This window comes from Taudactylus pleione, unplaced genomic scaffold, assembly GCF_031769625.1.
Source record: "Taudactylus pleione unplaced genomic scaffold, aTauple2 ptg002677l, whole genome shotgun sequence".
NCBI lineage: Eukaryota > Metazoa > Chordata > Amphibia > Anura > Myobatrachidae > Taudactylus > Taudactylus pleione.
In genome coordinates this window covers 22,669-45,490 of record NW_028287053.1, presented here as the reverse complement: position 1 = coordinate 45,490, position 22,822 = coordinate 22,669, and the positions used below count along the sequence as shown (strand labels likewise).

At 44.6% G+C, this 22,822-nt stretch overlaps 1 protein-coding gene across 1 annotated transcript; it reads right to left on the bottom strand.

Moving 5' to 3' along the window:
• Positions 1–14,243: 14,243 nt before the first annotated feature.
• Positions 14,244–16,025, bottom strand: LOC148431202 (ciliary microtubule-associated protein 2-like). The gene is made up of 5 exons (XM_088466226.1): positions 15,944–16,025; positions 15,290–15,448; positions 15,090–15,212; positions 14,387–14,522; positions 14,244–14,320 (listed from the first exon to the last, which is right to left on the bottom strand). The coding sequence occupies exons 2-4, from the start codon at positions 15,335–15,337 to the stop codon at positions 14,409–14,411; spliced, it is 285 nt and encodes a 94-aa protein (XP_088322352.1). The 5' UTR covers positions 15,338–15,448; positions 15,944–16,025; the 3' UTR covers positions 14,244–14,320; positions 14,387–14,408.
• Positions 16,026–22,822: the final 6,797 nt, after the last annotated feature.

Genomic DNA, 22,822 nt, shown 5'->3' with positions numbered 1-22,822 from the left:
TCCATCAAAGACCACATCAAACTGTAAGTCCTTTTAACAGAATATTACAACTTTCGCACATTTAGTTATTAAAGATTCCACATATATCTCTCTTCTGTGCTCCTGTAACACTTTCATGGGTGCTCTGATGTCCTACAATATGACTTGCAGGATCACGCCACCTATATTAGAGCTTTAAATACTAGGGAAAAAAATACAAAAGAATTGAACAGAGGTACAGGAAAGTGAGAAAGATGTAATTATAAGGCAACCTTGTGGGAAGTAGCGTAAGCCTCCACAACTCTGGGTGTGAGATGTGATGTGTGTAGTGTATGCTATAGTAGATGACTTGGGGGGTGATGTATCAAACATTCTAAAGAGTGGATAAGTTGGGCTTAGCAACCACTCAGCTTCTACCTATCATTTTATAGAATATACTAGATAAATGCTACCTCGGAGCTGATTGGTTGCTATGGGCAACTTCACTTGTCCACTCTTTTTAGAGCAAAAGAGGCCCTCCAGCTGTTGTTAAACTACAAATCCCAGCATGCATTGTAACAGTTTTAGTAGGGCATGCTGGCATTTGTAGTTCTACAACAGCTGGGGGGCTGCTTATTGCCCACCCCTACTTTAGAGGGTCTGATTAATTTCCCTCTAACAGTCATAAGTCCTCCTTTTTAATTAATTGTATATCAATTTATGTGGTATGAATATTTGCATTTCCTTACAGTGCATAATTGCAGGCTATACAAAGTTGGATGGAAGCGTAAATACAGCTAATTCAGACAATTCTTTTACCCCAAGTATAGGCTGGTGCACGTGTGAGCTGATGTTGATAAGTAATAAGCTACGCATATGGATAGTGGGCAGGGCAGAGCACAGATGCGTACAGCTCTGCTTCCAGGCGAATATACGCATCCTTTTCCATGCACGTAAAGAGGGAGCATCTGCGGTAGAGTTGCGTTCAACTCTGCATTGACCCTGTAGTTTGTGTAGGAGAACTATCTCCTCTATAGACCATGGGGTACATTTAATAAGTGGTGGGTTTGGTTCTGGTTCTGGTTGCGATTGTGGTGGAAAATGAAGGGAAACAACAGATCTGGTATTCTGCCTTTTACAGATATATTTTTCACATAAAAAACACTCACATTTACAACAATAAAATATAGCCCTGCATAAAATCTTTGTTCTCTCCAACCATAGTAGTGCACATCTTCCTACCAGAGAGCAGGGTTATGTCCTGCACCACTAGGAGATTCCTCAGATTCGTTTCCTTTGTCATCCACATAAGTACAAGTAGTGAGATCTGCTTCTACTGTGCTGTCATTCATTTATACTTCAAGTTGGAGGCACTCATGTATATAAAGTGTGGTTTTAAAATTGGATCCTTCTAGTGTGTTAAAGCATAATACTGTGAGTTCTATTCGCTGAAAAACTTACTATGGCTTTCCTTTGTTTACCTCTTTTTCTTGTTTGTTGGGCTTTTAGTATATTATTATTTAATATATCATTAAAATTTGTATTGCAGTATATAATTAGTGGGTTACTTATGTACACCACCATAGTATAACTTCCTTTCTCATTTCATTGAACATGATCATGTTGTAGTTATTAGCGGTAGCACCCTATGAGTTGAATATAAATCTGTTATAGTGTCAATGGTGAAGTTATTTAATCGGAGGGGGATATCATTGCCAACAATTATTATTGAAAGATAACAGCAGTGACTACTCCCTCATAGGACTCTAATTCATTTACCCATCCATGCTGAATCCCTCAATTACACTGAAGGACAGTGTTATGAATTGAGCTGTTGGAAAACCTGGGAGTGCTTCATAAAATAACAAGAGGTAATAACTATTGAATATCTCCTGGAACATATAAGAAACAGACCACTATATATAACAATTATCCTGATGAAAATGAGTAACGTGTGCAATTAATAGCAATAGACAGATTTTTGCATTAAGATGTTAATGATTAATTCCCACAGTTCCTCTTAACACATAAAACATTAGATTATCCATCATTTCAAGTTCTCAGCCAAAATGATGTCCGGTAAGCCTCATCCTCTCTCTCATGTAGTAGTAGATTGTAGTAGAGGACCATTAGCCGGTGCTACTAATGGCTGAACAGGCAAAGTACTGTGTGATCTCTGGATCCGTTCCCTAGAACAACAAACAGTGGAATTAGAAAATATAATGGCCGTCAGAATGAGAATTCAAGTCCATCTTCTTGTAGGGCACAACTTACATGTTAAGAGGATGTATAAACAATACACTACTGAGGGGGACATTTCTGAGACTGATGCACAGATAACAGAACACAAAAGTTGCTGTAACTCAGCAACCAATCAGTTTTTCTAGTACAGTTTGAATAAATTAAAGGCAGCATCTAGAGCTCTTTAGCCTCAGTGAGCCCACTGGTTGCTAATCACATGTTAGTATATATTATACTAAGGATGTGGTTCCCAAACTGGGTTCTGTGGTACCTGGGGTGCAAATAAATTACTTGGGCCACCATATTTGTAGGCTGGGCCATGTGCTACCTGTTAGCCTTAGAACGTCAGAGTGCAGCCAATTACACAGGCTGCACTACTTGTGTGTGGCTGTGCTGTACAGCCCCATCTGTCTTCTCATTTCTCCTCCCTCCTTCTCTGTGCAGCAAAGTGAGAAGAGGTTAATGAGCACCAAATATTTGCTGCCAATACAACAAGGGTGAATGAGCGCTCTGCACAGATTCCTGTCCTGATGGGAGAATTCATTGTTGTCTCTTCTTCACCAGTCCAGCCCTGACTTTGGTCCACCCACCCAAGTTTGTCACATCCTCTGTGTGCATCTCTGCTCCCTCTCTGTGTCCCTATCTGTCCCTCTCTATCTCCAAAATGTAATATGTACCTGTTTCTCTGTCAATCCTTTGTGGGTATATCTCCCATTGTCCCTCATCCCAGCTATTCCCCCTATGTTTTTTGGGGGGGAGATTCATTTAAGTATGAAGTTCCAACTGGGCACACAGCAGGTTATTACTGATGAAAAGTCTAGCTTACTCTTGCTTGCACCTCTATGGGGTGCAAGAAAAAACGTGTTAGGAATTCCCGTCATAGGACCCACATTGTATTAGTGCACAAGGTTCCAACAGAACCTCGAAGCTAATGGAGGAGTCTATTTACTAAGCTTTAGATGGAGATAAAGTGGACAAAGCTAAAGTACCAATCAACCAGCTCCTAGCTGTCATTTTTCAAACACAGCAGTTAGGAGCTGATTGGAATGCACTTGATCTTAGTAAATAGCTCCCCCCTGGCCTAGGGATGCTGTGAAAAAAATGCTGAGGACCTAAGGGGACCATGTACCAAACAAAGTTTGGGAACCACTGTACTAGGGTATGTTAACCATTGAATGCAAAAGAACCAAATTGTAACTCACTTGAAAGCTTTTTCTTTTTCCCGATCAGAGAAAGAGCGTGCGGTTTTTGAGAGAAATGCGGATCGGTAAGTTTTGCCACTTGTGGGTTTGTTGATATCGTATCGACCAACGCCGACTGGGTTCTGCAATGTGACAAGTACAGTAGATTAACTGAATGTGAGAAACAAGGGGACTGGATAATCCGGAGGTTCTAATACTCTGTCTAAGACATAAGCTTTCAATTTGAAGACAGTACTAATTCAGGGTCCATATTCATAAACGTGGCGAACAGAAGGAAAATGCTAAAAGTATTTGAAACTATTTTTATACTATAAAGCAAAAAAATAAAAAGCTTGCTGTAAATGTGAGTGCGAAATACCCATAGATCTCAGGGAGTTACTGTGTAAGTTTGTGCAGAGCAACCCAAAATCTTAGGAAGAGCTAACTTAGGCCGAGTCAGCACCAGTAATGCAGAAATAAAAAGAACATCTATATTCTATGCACAATAAACTTACATTACTTCCAAAGAGGACTCTGCATGACTTTCTGTCAAATCGCTTAGCAGAGGTCAGGAAGGGAACCGAGGACTGCCTCACAGAAGCGAACACTGATTTTACATCATAGGAACCAGGACCTGGGGAATGCTATCATGAAAAACAATAGATCAAGATGCAGTGACACACAGTATATTAGTATAACACAGGCATAACAGGCCGCACAGACACTTCCTGTAAGAACTCTTGCTGCGCGTACATAAACATTGCAGATGTTATTGCCTAGGTGTCATTAGTATTGATACTGGAAGCTAGTCACTAGGAGGACTGTCACAGATCACCCCACTAACCATGTGCACTTTATTGCTCCCTCTAGGGACTGATTCTGAGCCAGACAAAGTGGCGTACGTGTTTGCGCTCTTCTGTCACAGTCTCACCTGTGACTTTATGCTAATTCTACAATAAGCACTTGGTGTACAGCCGTGCGCAGGAATGTGCAAGGACTGAGACAGCCACTTTGTGCATCTGTAGGTGCTACATTACTGCTTGGTGCGTCACTGCTAGGTGCAGATTCTCCGTCAGAGTGTGGCCTCCAATGCACGCAATTAAGCATCTGATTCCAAAACCCCTCCTGCGACACACCCGCAAAACTCCCATAACACACCCATAAGATGCATCTTCCTGTGTCAGAAGAGCCACCTCCCAGTTACCGTTCAGGAATGCCCAATACATTTCTGATTCCATGCAAAGGTATCATTGGGTCCTGCGACTTTGTACCCACATACTGTGGGACGCTCAAGCTGAAATTTAAACGCATGCAAAGTTGAAAAAACATTGACCAATGCGAGAATATCGGCATTGGAACATACTCATAATAGGGCTCAATGGGTACATTTACTCAAGTGAGTTTTTAGAAGTGGAGATGTTGCCCATAGCAACCAATCGGATTCTAACTATTAGATTCTAGTTAAATGTTAAGTAGAATCTGATTGGTTGCTATGGGCAACATATCCACCTCTAAAAATTCTCACTTTATTAAATATATCCCCTAGTGTCTTCATTTACCTTTATGTAGCATATGTGGTGTAGCACTTGCATGAAAGTACGTGATCACCAGCCAGCATCAGTGGGCTACTATAATTATATATGAGACGCAAGAGTGGGATGGCCAAGTATAAGCTTCCCCAATATATCATTTCTGCACGATTCATGCTGCCCAATAGACACCAGCACAGCAGTTCCAATGCCTTATTTAGCCCCTCAGTTCCTTCCATCTTTAACATACTGTATGTGCAGTCCTTTTAAATAACCAGCTCTGGAAAGCTGTGTTCTATATGTACAGTACATACATTTTGTATTAAGGAATGTATCAAATTCAGGATTCTGTTGGAGACTTGGATGGACCTTAACAGCAACTCAAACATTTGGGATTCATTTAGATCCATGGGATTCAGCCAACTAAACCCAAATTCTGAGCTTACAGGAATGTTAGTGCACAAAACACTTGTTACAGCCAGGAGTCAAAATACTATTTTATCATGCTAAGTCTTAATATGCAATTAAGTAATGGAAACATATTATATGGCCCATCCATAGTTGTGTACATTTGCATAAAGGGTGCATTTGTATACATTCACACCCATCCAAGTTTCCATGGTAATACAGGCTAGATTTTGAAGCAGACATCCTGCAAATGGTTTGTACTGGATAATCAAATCCTGAATACTGACAAGTGGCCGGGGACAGTGGGCAAGCGAGCTGTAGAATATCCTGTCCGTTGGAGTTTTTGGAAAGCGATGAATTGTTCCAAACTTGCCATGTTTCTTTTTTTGATCATTTTCAAGATCTTCAATGAATGACTTTGCATCAAAGTATCCTAGCTCTGTCTGATAACATTCCTAGGGATATAATGAAACAGACATAAATACACACACAGAATAACCACCATATTCTGGCCACTTGTTTTTGCCTTTTTGGGAGAATGTAGGTGGGTTGAGTCTAGCACGTGATGTTCTGAAGCTATATCATGTGCACTGTGAATATATTTCATACACTTCTATTAGCACATTCAGTCATATTTTTAACCTCCATCTGTATTGAATCAGGAATACTAGAAGCAGAATTTAGGGTTGGCCATCGACCATTGATGATTGGCAACCATCGATGGTCTGATGTCGATCATAACTAGTTTTACCGTCAATCGGAGGCCACCAATGGTGAACATCAATGGCAAAATCCAAATGGCTAATGCCGGCTGTGTTCAGCGCATGCGCAGAGTTAAACCATTGATGGCTCAATCATTGATGGTTTCTTACTGATGGTTTGAAACCATTAGCCATGGATAACAGAGCCGTTGTTGGTCGACCCTAGTAGAATTTTGTGCACATGATTGGCGTAGCAGCACTGATAGCAGAAAGGCCGAGTTTTGCATAAAAAAAAAATCCTGTGGATATTCATGTCCCTGATGTCCACTCAAAGCACTAATCTTATAGGTAGGCATGGTATGTAAAACAGTATCTATGCTTATAAAGTAAATGCAAAAAAGATGAGGCAGTTTGTGTCCAGTTCTCCAAAGAACAGGAAACCCAATGTAAGGGCCGATGCAGATTTGAACGTAACTTTGTTTTGGAATTGGCTTCTGAGTGTTTTTGTGCTGTGTATGCTCCATAGCTGAGTCCTATGCAACTCAGTCGCATGACCGCTTCGCAGGCCTATCAACAGAATTGCGTGCTATGCAGAGTAGTGTGTACACAGCGATATGGCTGTTATCAGACTGGTGCATTCATAACAATGGTGTCTATGAAAGCGAGCAAATGCATAGGGACAGTGGGCTGAACAGATGGGACAGCACAGTTGGTATAGTGGTTAGCATTGCAGACTCACAGTTCCAAGATCAGGAGTTCAGTTCCTGACCAAGGCCTTCGGCTCTCCCAGTTTCCTCCCAGACTCCAAAAAACATAGCGTAGATTTACTGACTTCTGATAAAAAAGGACCCTAGTGTGTATGTATGTTCATGGGATACGGACCATAGATTGTAAGAACCATTGGGGCAGTGAAGGACTGAATTGTTCTTTGTAAAGCGTAGCATTATATATTCTAAATGTAAATAAATAAATGCGTACAGCTCTGCAAACAGGTGATCAACCACATTAGTTTCCTGTGCGCACAGTAGCGTATAACTGCATCCAACTTACATTCAACCCCTCATCGGCCCCATAGTGTGAAACTTGTGAGATTATTATATATATAAATAATATAAAATAAGAGATATGGTAAGAACTTACCTTTGATATCTCTATTTCTGCAAGGTCCATAGGGTTCCACAGGGATACCTTGGGTTATAGTCATGGCTTGGCCATCGGGCACCACACAGTTAACTTTGTGCTCCCAGTATGCACTGGGTCCCCCTCCCCCAGGCCAAGGCACCTCAATTCAGTAATAAGCCAAGGCCATAGGAGGAGAGAAAAAGAGAGAAGGAAGTCTGGAATACACAAGAATCACATTCTCACAACAGGGAGACGGAAAATCGGTGACCAGAACCAGACCCATATGAAGCACAGGGCGACAGGGTGGGCTCCTTGTGGAACCCTATGGACCTTGCAGAAATAGTGATAACAAAGGTAAGTTCTTACCATCTCTCTTATTTTCTGCAGCAGGCTCCATAGGGTATCCACAGGGATACCTTGGGAGTTCCCAAAGCAGTATCCTCAACGGTGGGGGCGCTCCTGTGCAGAAAGGAGCTGCCCATGATGGACCCACAGACCTCATAGAATGAGCAGTAACAGAGGGCGGAACAGGAATGCCCTCATGACTGTAAGCCTCAGAAATCGCCATGCGAATCCACCTGGCCAACGCTTGCTTGTTGGCCGGCCAACCCTTCTTATGGAAACCATAGAGGACGAACAAAGTGTCCGACTTCCTAAGGGAACTGGTATGGTAAAACCGTAGAGCTCGTACCACAAGGTCTTGTGAGTTAAAGGCCGGCACTACAATTTCCCCATTAATGTGGAAACTATAGACCACCTTAGGCAGGAACCCAAGGCAAGTCCGAAGCACTGCCCTGCTGCTGTGAAAAACCAGAAAGAGCCCCCAAATCTGACACCCTCCTGGCGGAAGCAATAGCCAGGAGAAACACAGTCTTAGCTGTGAGCCATTTGAGATCCACTGAGCCCAGTAGTTCAAATGGAGGTCAATTCCCAAGGAGCCACAGTAGGCACAAAGGGAGGCTGTATGCGAAGAGCACCCTGCATAAAAGGTGCGAACATCCGAGAGTGGAGCAATCCTCCACTGAAACCACACAGACAGTGCGGAAACATGTACTTTCAATGAGGCTAGACGAAGACCCTTATCTAATCCTGCCTGGAGAAAAGCCAGAACCCTGGATATCCGAAATACCTGGGAATCGTACCCCCTGGGGCGACACCATTCAAAGAAGGTATGCCATACCCTGTGGTAAATCCTGGCAGAAGCAGGTTTCCGAAGCATGGATGTCTCAAGACCCACGCCGTCAAAGACAGACGACTCAAATCCGTGTAAACACAAGGACCCTGAGACAACAGGTCCGGACGTTGAGGAAACAGCAACAGAGCGTCTATGGAGAGACTCTGAAGATCTGAGTACCAGTGACGTCCGACCACACTGGAGCCACCAGCAGGATCATGCCTCCCTCTTGCTTGAACTTCTTCAATACCCGAGGAAGAAGGGAGAAAGGAAGAAACAGGTACGCAAACTGGAAGGTCCACCGAACCGACAGAGCGTCTACCAGGAGAGCCTCTGCGTCTCTTGTTCTGGACCCGTACACTCTTAGCTTGCATTTGTATCTGGAGGCCATGAGATCTATCTCTGGAAAACCCCATTTGTCCACCAGGAGTTGGAAGACCTCCTGGTGAAGTGACCACTTCCCTGGATGTACATCGTGTCGACTGAGGAAGTCCGCTTCAGAGTTGAGTACTCCTGGAATGAACACTGCCGTATGGAATCTCATGCATGAACACCGCACATTATGCACAGTTAAGCTGCTAACATGACGCTCAGTAGCGAATGCACAATATCCTGCATGCGAACGCTGTTTATTAGCTGCATGCGTGCACATCTGCCCCAAATCAGATAAACCTAACTAGCGTCTTTACATCAAACCCCACATACTCACACATTACATATTCACATACAAGGTTCCAAAAGCTTTAAGGTATAAGATTCAAGTATGCACATTTACTATAATTGCTATGAAATAAAGATTATTTTGTAACTAAGGTTTTATATGTGATAAGTAAGCCATGTTTGGTATTGTACTGATGCATACTCTCTCAACAGTATTCCGGTAACATCGATGTAGAGATCGCAACAGGCATTCTCAACTTATGGACCGCAGAGACTTCAAGCAACAAAATGAACATTATATGACCAACCATTAGGATTTGCATGAGGTGGGAAACCAGAGACCACCAGTTGTTAGAGGCTGGACTGTGTATATTTGAACCAACCTGTTAAATGCCTTGTAACATATGCCCTCTCCTTTAGGACCAATGGTATTAGCAACAAACTTCTCTATTGTGTTGTCTATTTCTGGAGGGTATAAATATGTGTGCTCTGACCCTGGGTTTCGAGTCTTCGTGCTGAATGCTGATTGACGAGGGGTTTCTTGCTGATGCCTACATCTGGTCCAGAGCGCTGCGTATGTATAACTGTACTTGGGTCTGTATAATTCCTTTGCGCTAAATTTGTACTTATAACTAGCGTGTAACTGACTGTACTTTTGCTTGAATAATATTTTGTGCTTTGGAACCACAGGTTCTAGGTCTGGAGTCTTTATTTACTGTATAACTGCGTACGCAAAATAGCGTCGTCCTTAGAGGTTTATAGGCAGGATATCAGAAGGTATAGGCAGGGGTGTATAGAGGTTCAAAGGCAGAATCCTTAATCCGACCATGTGATCCATCCCATCTGAAGAGGATCAGCCTCTGTAGAGGTCTTGAACGAAACTGGGCATATTCCACCATGTCGAATGTCGACACCATGGAAATCAGTAATCTCAATGCCAAGTGAATGAACACCTGGCGACCCTGGAGACAGGAACGTAACCTGGTATGTAGGGCTGAGATCTTCTCCTCTGTAAAGAAGATTCTCTGCTGCTGAGAGTCCAACAGTGCTCCCAGATGCATCATCCTCTGAGATGGCATCAGTGAGGACTTTTTCCAATCGATCAGCCGTGAGTATGCAACACCGATATTGTCAGTTGCAGATGATTGCGAAGTACCTCCGGAGACCCTGCTAGGAAAAGCAGGTTGTCCATGAAAGGTAACAGGCGAACCCCCTGTAACCGCAGGCGAGCCGCCATGACCGCCATTACCTTGGTGAACACCTGCGGAGCCGCGGAAAGAACAAACGGCAGCGGTTGAAACTGGTAATGGTGATCCAATACAGCAAATCTGAGAAACCTCTGAGGAGCCGTAGCAATGGGGATATGCAGGTAGGCATCCTGAATATTCAGGGACACCATGAAATCCCCAGGTTCCATAGCTAATATAATGGAACGTCGAGTCTCCATACTGAACCGAGGGACCCTCAGAGACTTGTTGAGAGCCTTGAAGTTGAGAATAGGACGGACAGAACCGTTCGGTTTTGGTACCAAAAAGAGATTGGAATAAGAACCCATCCCCCTGAGGGACGGGGGGACTGGAACTATGACCCCGTCTTGGAGCATAGAACTTACCACTTTCTGGATTTCCAGAGCCTTTGTGGAATGAAGGCCTACCTCCGGAGTGTAGGAAACAAAACTGATGGGGAGGCCTTCTGTTGAAGGAGAGGGTGTACCCGTGAGAAACCACTTCTCTGACCCAGGTGTCTGTGATAATCATCCACCAGTGCTGGGCAAACCAAAGAAGTTGGCCTCCCACCCTGGGGTTCCCCAAGGGGAGGCCCAACTCATGCTGAGAGTTTGCCCTAGGCTTGGTGACAAGGCGTCTAGCACTCCAAGGTCGCTTCTTGGACTAGGGTGTCTTCCTGGTGGCTCCTGATGGCCTGGGAAAAGACTGCACCTTCTGCTTACCTTGAGGACGATCGTCTTTTCAGCCTAAGTAGCAGTCCTAGACGGAGCCTGAGGCGATGGCAGACATGCAGACTTTGCAGCTGCCAATGTACTTACAATTTTATCCAGGTCTGGGCCGAAGAGGACCAGACCATTAAACGGCAAGCCTTCCAGGCCCTTCTTTGAATGCAGACGTGGAATCTAAGAACGTAACCACCACGATCGGCAAGCCGAAACTGCTGCTGCTGAAATCCTGGAAGTAAGCAGGCTAACATCCAACGCTGCTTCGCTAATATAAGTAGCAGAATCACGGATACTACCAGCACCGTCTGCTCCTCAGAAGCATCAGAGGAGAATGACGATTAAAAAGCATCAGCCCATTTTTCCATGGCCCAAGCCACCCAACAGACCGCCATGAGCAGTCTGGCGGATCCCCCGGCCAAAGAGTAAATGGATGTTAAGTAAATCTCTACCTTGCGGTCCGAAACGTCCTTAAATGAGGACATAGACGGCATGGGTAAGATTGCACTCTTAATCAGGCGTGTCACATGGGAATCCACCTGAGGAGGGGTGTCCCACTTAGTGAAGTAATCCTCTGCAAAGGGATAAGAATATGAGTCTCTTTTGGGGCTGAAACATTCTGCCTGGGAATTTCCACGCTTCCTCCATATGGTCCACCAGCTGACCAGAGAGGAAAAACTGACGCCTTACCTTTTAAAGTATGCGTAAGACGATGCAGTCTCAGGGAGACAGTCATCCTCCATAACCCTGCGGAAAGCTTTAATTAGCCCGGATACATAAATCCTGCACTTATACTCAACCGCTTAAGTGGGTCGTTCCGAGTCAGATTCCGGGAGCTCCCCTTCATCTGACATCATCATCGTCATAATGTGGTAACAGTGGCGCTACTAATGGTCTCTCAGCAGGCCGTAGAGCGGGCACCTGCAAAACGTCCGTTAAGTTCTGTACTGTGGCGGACCGAGGGCCTGATTCAGAGACGGATGCTCTGAAAGAGCGCTCGCTCTGATTCAGGGCGGTTTTTTTTTTGCCTCCAGGCAACTCGCATAGCTGTGGGTGACCACCCACAGCTATTGCGACCGGCCAGGCCATCGCGACCATCGGGGCTTGTGGTAGGGTCTTGTGGACGCAAGCCTCAGAGAGCTTCCGGCTCTAATAGAGCCGGAAGCTCTCCCACTGACATCACTGGTGATGTCAGTGGGGCCACCCACAAACGGCAGGCGTTCGCTTGGGAACGCCTCAGTTTGTGAAGCCACCCCCCCGCCACGCCTCCAAAATGGTGCGAGCTGTCGATCAAAATTGATAGCCGCCCCGTTTTGGTGCAAGACCCGGAGCAACGGAGCGCCCGTCGCTAGCCGGGTCTCACGCGTGCGCACGTCAGAGCCGGCGCTTGCCTGCACTAACAGCGCTATCATCAACCACTCAGATGCTAAGTCTGAAGTGGGAATAGCGCTACCTGACCAAACATTAAGCTGTAGGAGAGGTAGGATGGTGGGGGACCCAGGCTCCACATTCCTACTCAGCGTTGCTGTGCATCCAAGATGGCCACCGTGCGTTCTGTAGGCGGAGCCGTGGGGAAGGATCCCAAGCACCAGCGCGCCAAGCCTCAGTAGAAAGGCAGCTGGTGCAGTGAGAGAGGGGTCTTTCCCATAGTCTAAAACCGGAAAAGCACCCTCTCTGGCAGGCCATTAACCCTCAGGATGCTGGAGCGCTTCATTAATGCTCCAGCCCCATATCCCTGGTGGTCTAGTGGTAGCGCAGGATGAGTACCTGGCTCCACTAACTGCACCCCTCAGGTAGCCCCCAGCCCTGAGGACACTGGACTGTGCCACAGTGGGCTCCGTCCGCAGACGCCCCCTGTGCTTACCTTGTTGCTCCCTGTGCACCTGACCACAGTCCTGCTAGCTGGGACCCCCAGAAAAGCCTGCAGAGTTCCCTGGTTCAGTACCGGTGGCTCAGCGCCAGCAGGGGTGTAGGTGGGGTAGTGGGGGCTTCCGCTGGACTGTCCCCACTAGCCGCACTTGCAGTCTTCTTAACTTCGGGGCTGTTTTTGCCAGCAGCCCCCATGCAGTGACCCGACTATGGCCGGGTACCAACTGAAACTGAGGTGCCTTGGCCTGGGGGCGGGGTTATAGGAGGGGGGCCCAGTGCATGCTGGGAGCACAAAGTTAACTGTGTGGTGCCCGATGGCCAAGCCAGGACTATAACCCAAGGTAACCCTGTGGATACCCTAATGGAGCCTGCTGCATAAATATATTTTAAATAAACAAATTCAAATGTTGTTTTCTGTATTAGTTCCCTAATCGTAAACAATTATAGACATTCCACCCATAACTGCACCAAGTGGGACAATAATAACACCAATTTGACCTACAATGTTACAAGTTTCTCCAGATAAAGTTGGCCAAATCTGGCAATTTCCACATACAATTTATTCATTTACCACCCCTGCAGTGTCTTTGATCAAGAGGTCATAAAATCTTGTGGGTGGCTGTATTTTATTGTACTGTATTGTATAGGGTGCAGTTATTCAACCTCACCTCCTGATGGTCAGATCTGCCTTATTCAGAGATGTACGCAAACCCAATGGTGTGAATCTGTGCATGTGCAGATCTCGTTCTGAGAGATCGCTAGCAGTGCCCCCTAAGCCACAACATGAATGACAAGCTGCGGCAGTTTGGGGACTGGGTGGTCTTGAAAACAGATGTGTCGGCCCCGTTTTTGAGGCACGCCGTGGCCAGTGTCTGCGTCTTGCAACACAGGGTTACTCAGATGGCAGATGTTCCCACAGAGTGAGCCGATGCTGCACCCCTCGGATCTGCAATGCATACAGTAGGCGTCATTTTAAACTAGACGCCACCTGTGGCATAAGCATATTATTGCACAGCCGCTGCATGCAGAGTCGCAGTCTGTGCATTATCACCCATCTCTGATCAGGCCCAGAGTCTTCTGGATTTCCAAGTTGGCCACAGAACAGAGAAGATTGCTTTTTCTTATTTTTTTAAACAAGGGAATATTGTGATCATTACATGGTAGCCATAAATCACAAACAATACTTAAAGAGAAGTATACCATTTATATAATAATTGAAAATAAAAAAGTACAGGCATATACTATTGTATACCTCCTGTACCGTTCGTCATATACTGGTTCCCTAATTTCTTATATTCAGTTTTATACATGTACATACTATATGTGGTCAGCATCTTCCATTCAATGACCTCTAATGGAAGCGTTCCACTTTGTAGCATACTTACAGGTGTAGCAAAGTGTCCGTACAGGATGTGCTGTGATCTTGGCCCGGTGAATAGGTCATAAGGTCCTCTTTTACCCACAACGTGCTTCAAGGTTTCATCTATGGAGCATTTTAGGTTGTAGGTTCCTGGTCCCGGCACACATTCCTGAAATATGAGCAGTGCATTAGGAAAGCAATGACACACGGCCCCTCTCATCCCATAATCACTTACATTGCTGCTTGCTGAGCCACATTTAGTCGTTTCGCTGTCCATTATACCCTTGGAGCTGGCAGACTCTGAAGCCCTCTCTTCTATGAGTGTGTGGATTCCCTGCTTTGCCGTAAGTTCCAGGTCCTGGGGTACAATTCTGTGTGGAGGACAGAAACAGGAATCATGAACAAAATAGATCACATAGCAAACATTCATCTGCATGTGACATCATTCACACACTGCCAGGAAGGGGGTACAGAACTGATTCAGGTGTCTATTTATTAAGATGAGAAAAGTCCTTTCTCTGGTGTTTTCACCAAAGGGCTTTTCTGTGCTTTTATTACATTATTAACAGATTAGCACCAGTGAAATCAGTTTGTGAGGCTTACCCCCGCCCCTATAAATCTCTATGGAGATGGCAGCTTACTGTAATTTATTCAGATTGCGTTACACTGTACCCGACAACGGGGACATGCAAAAATGGAAATACTTTGCTTCGCCAGCGTCGGGTCAAGCTACCGTGTAAAACAGAGGGGGCGCTGCCAGGGCATGCTTATATTACTGTGACCGTTCGCCGGCAGCACTAGGCTGGGAATTGGTTAATCGGTCCCATAAATGCACAGTGTGTACCTAGAACTAGCCTACAGTTTGGCTGACCCACAATGTGTAGAGGATCATTGTGCATATTCCTAGAACTCCTCTATCACTGTTTAACATGCTCTACCTTTAATTCGTCCTTGAATCGCACATCTTTAGTGTTACACAGTCCTCGCACGCTGGCAGGTTTCTTTTCCATTAGCTCCAGAAATGACTTTATGTTGTATCGACCAGGCCCCATGTTTTGCTTCTAAAGTAATCAAGCATACAAACGTTTCAGAAAATTGATTCATGTTTCCCAGAGTGTAAATTACAGCTTCACCTCACCAGCAAACGGTTCCTCTCCCATGTTTCCTTGTACAGGACATGTGGCATCACAGTCAGCCGTTCTGTTTCTTCTGCTCTTTTCCATCCAGGCGTAGATGCAACTCGCTCCAGAACGAAAGGATTATAGGGATTATAGGTTCCAGGCCCTAAACGTCTTGCCTGGATTAAATCACAGTCTTTTTACAGATACAATTTATGTCCAACATTCACATTCTTACTTAAAAATAAGAAAAAACGTGAAAAATGTTTTCTTTCTCAAGAAAAACATATAGAGAAAACCAGTCTTACCCTATAAAATACAGCCCTGCAATCAACAGAGGCTTAGGTAGATGAGGGACAGAGGGGGTAAGTGGTGTCCTGTGACCTCTAAAAGGACATTATTGTTATTCGGATGTAGCCTTGAACTGTACATCTTTCATAAACTTTCTTGAATCTAAAATCAACTTCATCAACTAGATCTTATTTAATAACATGGTGCAATGAGCATGAACTGTTTCAATCCACAGCAACCAACCAGATATCACTTTACAGGACTCTAGAGACACAAATTAATTTATGTAGTTGCCATTGGCTACTGCATGTTCCCCTCCTAATATTTTATGAAATATGTTCTTTAGAGTTTCTTAGCCAGTGGTGTATCATATATGTACTCACTGTCTCTGAAGTTGCCCTCTTGCAGTAAGGTACTTGTGTGTAGGAACCAGGTTTCTTAAATTCAGGATAAACCGCAGATACATCAAATCTATGGGATAAGATAGAAAATCTAAATGTAACTATTTATGTAAAAAAATGTATTTGTTGTTCACTCATTGGTTCGTGGCTAAAAAGTGTGTAAACATTAAAGAACAGTGGGGCCTGATTCACTACGGATAACTATTGCAATCGCGGCTGCGATTACGCACACAGGTGTGCTGAAACAATATGCTAATGAATGCTATCGCAATGCCGTCGCACAGCCAACATAAAGACGCCCACTACCGCTATGTCACATCCGTAATACCTTGCAGTGCTGTGTATACATCGGGAACATCGAGTAACATCGGCCCCTCACGCACAATTACAGCAGGTATGACCTTACTCATAAATTGCTCGTTGCACGCAGTGAGTACTCAAGCTGTGTATGCCGTCGCAGTGGACAATTTATGCACGTCCATGCAACGGCGTTCAAACGGACAGGCACGCCAACGTTTCTCCAGCCACTCCTCCATCACCACCCCCAAACACCCTCCTGTCCTTCAGTCTGTGATGGCTTTGTATCGATCGCAATGCTAACTCACGTACGCGCACTGCAATGCATACGAAGTACGTACCATCGGCCGATTTGCGATCCGTAATGAATCAGGCCCAGTGACCGCAAGCCATGACTGATTCTACATAAGTAACTAATTGCTTCCTGACCATATGATAGAGGTTCCCAAACTCCGCCATACAGTCCATGTTTTAAGGATATCCATGCTTGAGCACAGGTGATCTACCGTATATACTCGAGTATAAGCCGAGTTTTTCAGCACAAAAAATGTGCTGAAAAAGTACCCCCTCGGCTTATACCCGAGTCAAGTGTAGCGCTGACCGGACGGAGTTCGGTCAGCGCTACACACTGCCAAACACACAGCCGCCGGAGCCGGCTGCTGCGTGTTTGGTGTAATCAGCAGCGGCTGAGAGTCTGTCAGACTCTCAGCGGCTGCTGCTGCTCCCACTGCGGGAGCCATCTTCCGGCTCCCGCAGTGGGTGATGGGAGACAAGTCGTCATGACGACGTCTCTCCCATGAAAGCGGCCGGAGGAGCGGACAGCGGCGGGACCAGGAGCGGGATTTTCAGGTAAGTGTTTTTTTTTTTTATTCTTGTTAAGTCTCTCTCTACTGCGGGGGGGGGGGGGGGGGGGACGACTGTATAAATCACCGGGACTCTTGGAAATGGTTGCACCAGTTGTTTAGCAGATTAGAACTTAGATGCTGATTAAGTACCGCCGTGTGTAAAGTGGAATCCAGTTCCGACTTATATATTAAAGTAGGGTCATATGTTAATTTTTCATATACTGCAGTGTCCAAAAGTTGATTATCTAATTCCTGTTTGTACTGGAGAATATTTTGAATATTCAGGATTGAGGATGTTCATGGACACCATTGTTAATACACCGCTATTTAAGGTAAGCTTCCTTATTTGTCACACTTTTGCACCCTGATGACAAGACCGCCCAGGTCTTGAAACGTTGGCGAATAAAGTCACTTTTCTTCATTTATAAAGACCGTGGAGTGCCGCCTGTAGCTGTTTTCTGACAGACATCGCATTTTTACATACATACACATATATATATATATATATATATATACACTGTACAAAAAAAATAGGCAGCACTCGGAGACTGGATAAGACTCGTGAAACCCTCAGCCGAGGGACTTTTAATCAATCATAGGTCGACGTTTCGGGGTCTTGCACCCCTTCCTCAGGACAGCAGAATAACACAATTCAAACAAACAGACATATTTATATCATAACTACTCACCACTAAACAGGCGCCATGCACACCTGAGCTCCGTCCAGCAGCCGCACTTCCGGTCGCGGCAAGTCCGCAAAAACCGGAAGTGACAATTAGATATCAGGTCTAAAAAATTTGAGAGGAGAGGGTATCCGGTGGAAGAATTGATTAAGGCTAGACAAAAAGCATTGTCTGAGTAGGGAAGAGTTATTGAGAATTGATCCTAAGGACAAAAAGCTAAATCAGCTACCATGGGTCCATGAATACGATGTTAAGAGCAAATATACCAACAAAAGAGCTAAGAAGTTATGGCCCATTATTACATCTGATCCAGAGCTAAAGTGTTTGCACAATACTAAACTATTACCTAGCTATACCAGAGGGAGAAATATCAAAGATCTGGTGGTTAAAACTGATGTGACAAATTTTTTAAAACCTATGCCTAAGCCCAATTTCTTGACACGTAAAGATGGATGTTTTAAGTGCCTAGGGTGCACGACGTGTTCATATCTTGAGACCGGGGATACCATACTCCATCCATACTCGGGGAAAAGATATAAAATTAAGTGGCCTTTGACATGTACCTCTAGATTCATCATCTATGTTATTATATGCCCATGTGGCCTATATTACATAGGCAAAACTGAATGCCAATTTAAAATCAGAATGGCTCAACATAGATCGGCAATTAGAACAGCTATCTCCACTAATGGTAGTGAACAACCGGTAGCACGCCACTTTGCGCATAACAAACACAGTATAGCGACCCTCAGATATAAGATTATTGACCATGTACCCTTGTCACTAAGGGGTGGTGATAGAGGAAGGAAACTCCTGCAATTGGAGACACAGTGGATCTGTAGATTGGATACTCTTTTTCCTCGAGGGTTAAATGACTCTTTGGGTCTTATTAATTTCTTATAAATTTGTGTAATTTTGGATGGCTTTATATGCCAATGTTGTGGATCTTCTATGACATGAATATGTTCATTAAGGATTGTATATGCATTTAAATTTGGTAGTAGTGGTGTTTTTTTGCCCACTAGATGGCTCCATTTCTCCATTATGTAGTATTGATTTTTTACTTGTCATATTGATGACAATAAGAGGCAATGTCATTAGTGGCAAAATGTTTTTTATAGTGTTACTAATGCATTTTTTATCTTTAGTTATATGTCCACGTTAGAATATGTGTATTTTATTTGAGTATTTATATGTATGTGTATTCACTTTACACTTTTTGTAAGTATCACTTTTTATACACAACAAAGTTTGTATAATCCTTTCTGTGCATGATATTTGTACGCAGATCTTATGTTTTTTACACAGTGTACATGTGCTGAGATATATACACTTTATGGATCTATTGCATTATGATAATGACTAAGTTTGTTCACGATCGCACTGTGTATGTTATTGCAGGTTGCCATGGCGCTGGGTCCCGCCCGGGTGACGTCACTTCCGGTTTTTGCGGACTTGCCGCGACCGGAAGTGCGGCTGCTGGACGGAGCTCAGGTGTGCATGGCGCCTGTTTAGTGGTGAGTAGTTATGATATAAATATGTCTGTTTGTTTGTATTGTGTTATTCTGCTGTCCTGAGGAAGGGGTGCAAGACTCCGAAAGGTCGACCTATGATTGATTAAAAGTCCCTCGGCTGAGGGTTTCACGAGTCTTATCCAGTCTCCGAGTGCTGCCTATTTTTTTGTACAGTGTGTATTGGGGGTGCTGTCCTCCTAATAAGGAAGGCACCGGAGCAAGGTGTGGGCTGTTTGTCCAAGTTACACTGCGTGAAGGAGTGCCGGAGTTGTTGCTTATATATATCTATACACACACACACACACACGTATAATACGAGGGCAAATAGCACCCTGCCCTCCAGGAGGGCAAAAAGCGCCCTGCCCTCACAGCCTGCGGGTGCCGTCTTCACCCGCGGGACGCAGTGTCCCGCAGGGGGAGAAATGTGCGGTGACCCAGTCACCGCCGGAGAATAGACGCCGGGTAGCATCTATTCTCCCTCTCTGCAGCGCTTGGGGGCTGCCCGGCGTGTCCGTAAGTGCCGGGCACGCCCCCAAGTATGACGAAAAGGGGACGCGTCTTATACACACACCCCCTTTTTGGGCGCGCGCACAACGTTGCCCTCTCTAGCTCCGGCACCCTGCCTGCCGCCGGAGCTAGAGTGAACACTAGGACACTAATATATATATATATATATATACACCCACACAGGACACTATAGAATTATATATATTTCTGCTGGTGCCTACCTGGTGCTGCAGTACTGTACAATAATATTGGGCAGTTTGCTGCTGGGCGCTGGCAGCCTGGCTCAGTGCTGCATTACATCTGCTGCCTGGTCTGAAGTCTGAGGCTGACGGCGCAGGGGCTAGAGACAGAGCAAAGGCTCCGTCAGCCATTTTTTTTTTTTTAACTCCATCAAGCATCCAGCTGCCTGATCGCATGGAGGGGGATCAGATATTGAAGGGCGGGCTGAGTGTGAACTGACATGGCGTCCCGGCAGCCCAATCCACCCCCATCCACCCCCGGAATCAGTCCAGGAGGGGCGCATACATAGCACCAGGACTCAGGGAACATTGAAGACTGGAGGCGGAACAGCAGACTGGGCCGGCCAATGACATCGCCGGCACAGGACCCAGGCAGCTGCCGCAGCCTCTAGCATTGTGAGCCATATTCAAGTAGAGGTGTAGTTTTCACCTGTCCGACTGTTCGCTTCATTCGCCTGTTTCAGAGGCGAATTTATTCCATGCTCGTCCCCGCTTTTCGCCTAATTCAATTGCAAGACAGGCGAAAACGGAAATAGGCGACTGCGGAACAGGCGAAAAATACTGAAAGAATTGGGGAAATGAGTCTGTACCCCAGAAAAAGATACATTAACCTAGGGAATCAATATAAATGTGTACTAATAGCCCTAATAAGACTATTTTGGGTACTTAAGTTGTGTAAATTGCTTGCTATTAGCGTCTTTGTAACAGTGGTGAAGAATGGCATAAAGCTGTATTTTTTGGTGAAATTAAGTAAACCAGTCAAATTTGGGGTGCTTGAAAAGGGTGCTAGCATGTTTTTATGTCTCTAAAGTGAACTTTTAAAAAACGTGAAAAATCCACCTGCTGCATGCACCTGCAATCCCAAAAACCCCTGACCCATACTTGGGGACCCCCAAGAAGTCTATTTCGATACTTTTAATGTTTATCCCCCCACTTTTTAAATTCTCACCCCAAAAATGACATGTCTTTTTTGGGGTGTTCTTAGGTTTTTGTTTCTGTTTTTTTTGCAGATTTGTCCTTTGGTGGGCTGTCCCAAGGGGTCAGAGTTTTTTCACCACGTTTACACCCCAAAATAAAGATTTTGCATTTCTTTTCACCAGCTATTGATTGGAGAATCATTTTTGGAGAATTGTTTCCACTTAGGCGAAATTGTCCTGGAATTGAATTTGGCGAATTTTTTTTTAGGCAAATTTTTCACAAAAAAACAGGTGAATATGGCTTTTCGCCTCTAATTGAATTCCCCTCTATGTGTGTCTGTTTAGTTTGTCTTCTCCGCGGTTGGGTGGGAGGGAGCGGGTGTAATGGGCGCCGCCACTGGGATTCACCGGGTCTCAGCCTGCAATAGTGGCTTCTAAGAGAGGGAAGGCAATGCCCTCTCTCCAAGACAGCCTTAGCGGGCCGCCCATCAGGTCCCGACGCTCTTAGGCAGCTGCCTAAAGCTGCCTAATGGAAGCGTCGGCCCTGGAAGTGTCAGCTTATAAAACCTGCCACTACGTAAATAAAGCCCCTATAGTGCGAAGTTAGAGATCAGCTGGAGACTATGGTGTATCCCTTCATGAGTGTTGGTGCAGTATTATATACATCAATTACCAGACCATATTTCAGTTTTTCGGTTATTCCAAAAAAATATATTTTTTAAAATGCTTTTTGTGCCCTGTTGTATGACACCTGACAGGAAGATCTCAACAGAAGGACAGCACTAGAGCATTTCATGGTAAAAAAATATTTTTCTAAGTTGGTTTAATTTCACTTTATTTTTCTATAAACATTTAGTTCTAATTTTAAGTTGCATAACATATCTGCAACTGCACGTTTAAATGTATTAACATGGGTGGGAGCTTTCATACTGCTAATCCTGCCACTAGCTAAAATACACTATAGGATTTGACGGCAGATAGGAACCACTTGGCCCATCTAGTCTGCCCATTTTATTTTGGTAAAAGAACCGTATATGATGCTTTAGAAACATAGACTCTAGGGAAATAGTGCACATTTATCAACAACATAAAAAATTATATTTCCATTTAAAATTCGATTCGCTGTTTACCAAACATGAAACTGGCATTTCACCTAAAAATTTTCAAAGTGTCTTTTCAAGGTCATCAAGGCAAATTTACATCATTATTGGTAGAGTTCAGTATAAATGGACTTTGTCATTGTGTAATGTCAAAATGCCAAACTATTGGAACAGTGTGGAGGGTCAAAGAGCCTGATTCATTACGGATTGCACAGCGAAAATATGCTAATGTTTGCAATCTCAGTGCCATCGCAGCCTAAAATAAGGATGACCACTTCTCCTTACTCACATCCATAATACTTTGCAAATCTGCATAATCATCGGTAGCAACGAGTACCATCAGACCCTCACGCACACTTGCACAAGGTCAGAATTTGCTAACCTCATCGCACGCAGTGAGATCCCAAGCTGCATATGCCATCGAAGTGGCATTTATGCACGCCACTGTAATGGCGTTCAAATGCACTGGCATGTCTGAGTTTTGCCGACCACCCCCCCAATCACCACTCCCAAACACTCACTCTGTTATAGGCCTGTGTAGTCACTGCGATCGCAGTCCGATCGCAGTGACATTTGCGCACTGCAATGCAAACGCAACAATCGGCCGTCTTCGTGCATAATCACAGTTGCGATCAGTAACGAATCAGGCCCAAAGTGCAAATAGGGGTGTGTTTACTTAATACAGAGTATTATCCTTTATTTCTTGCGCTGCTTATACATGAATGACTTACACCAATATTGTACCGTGTAAACCTTTTT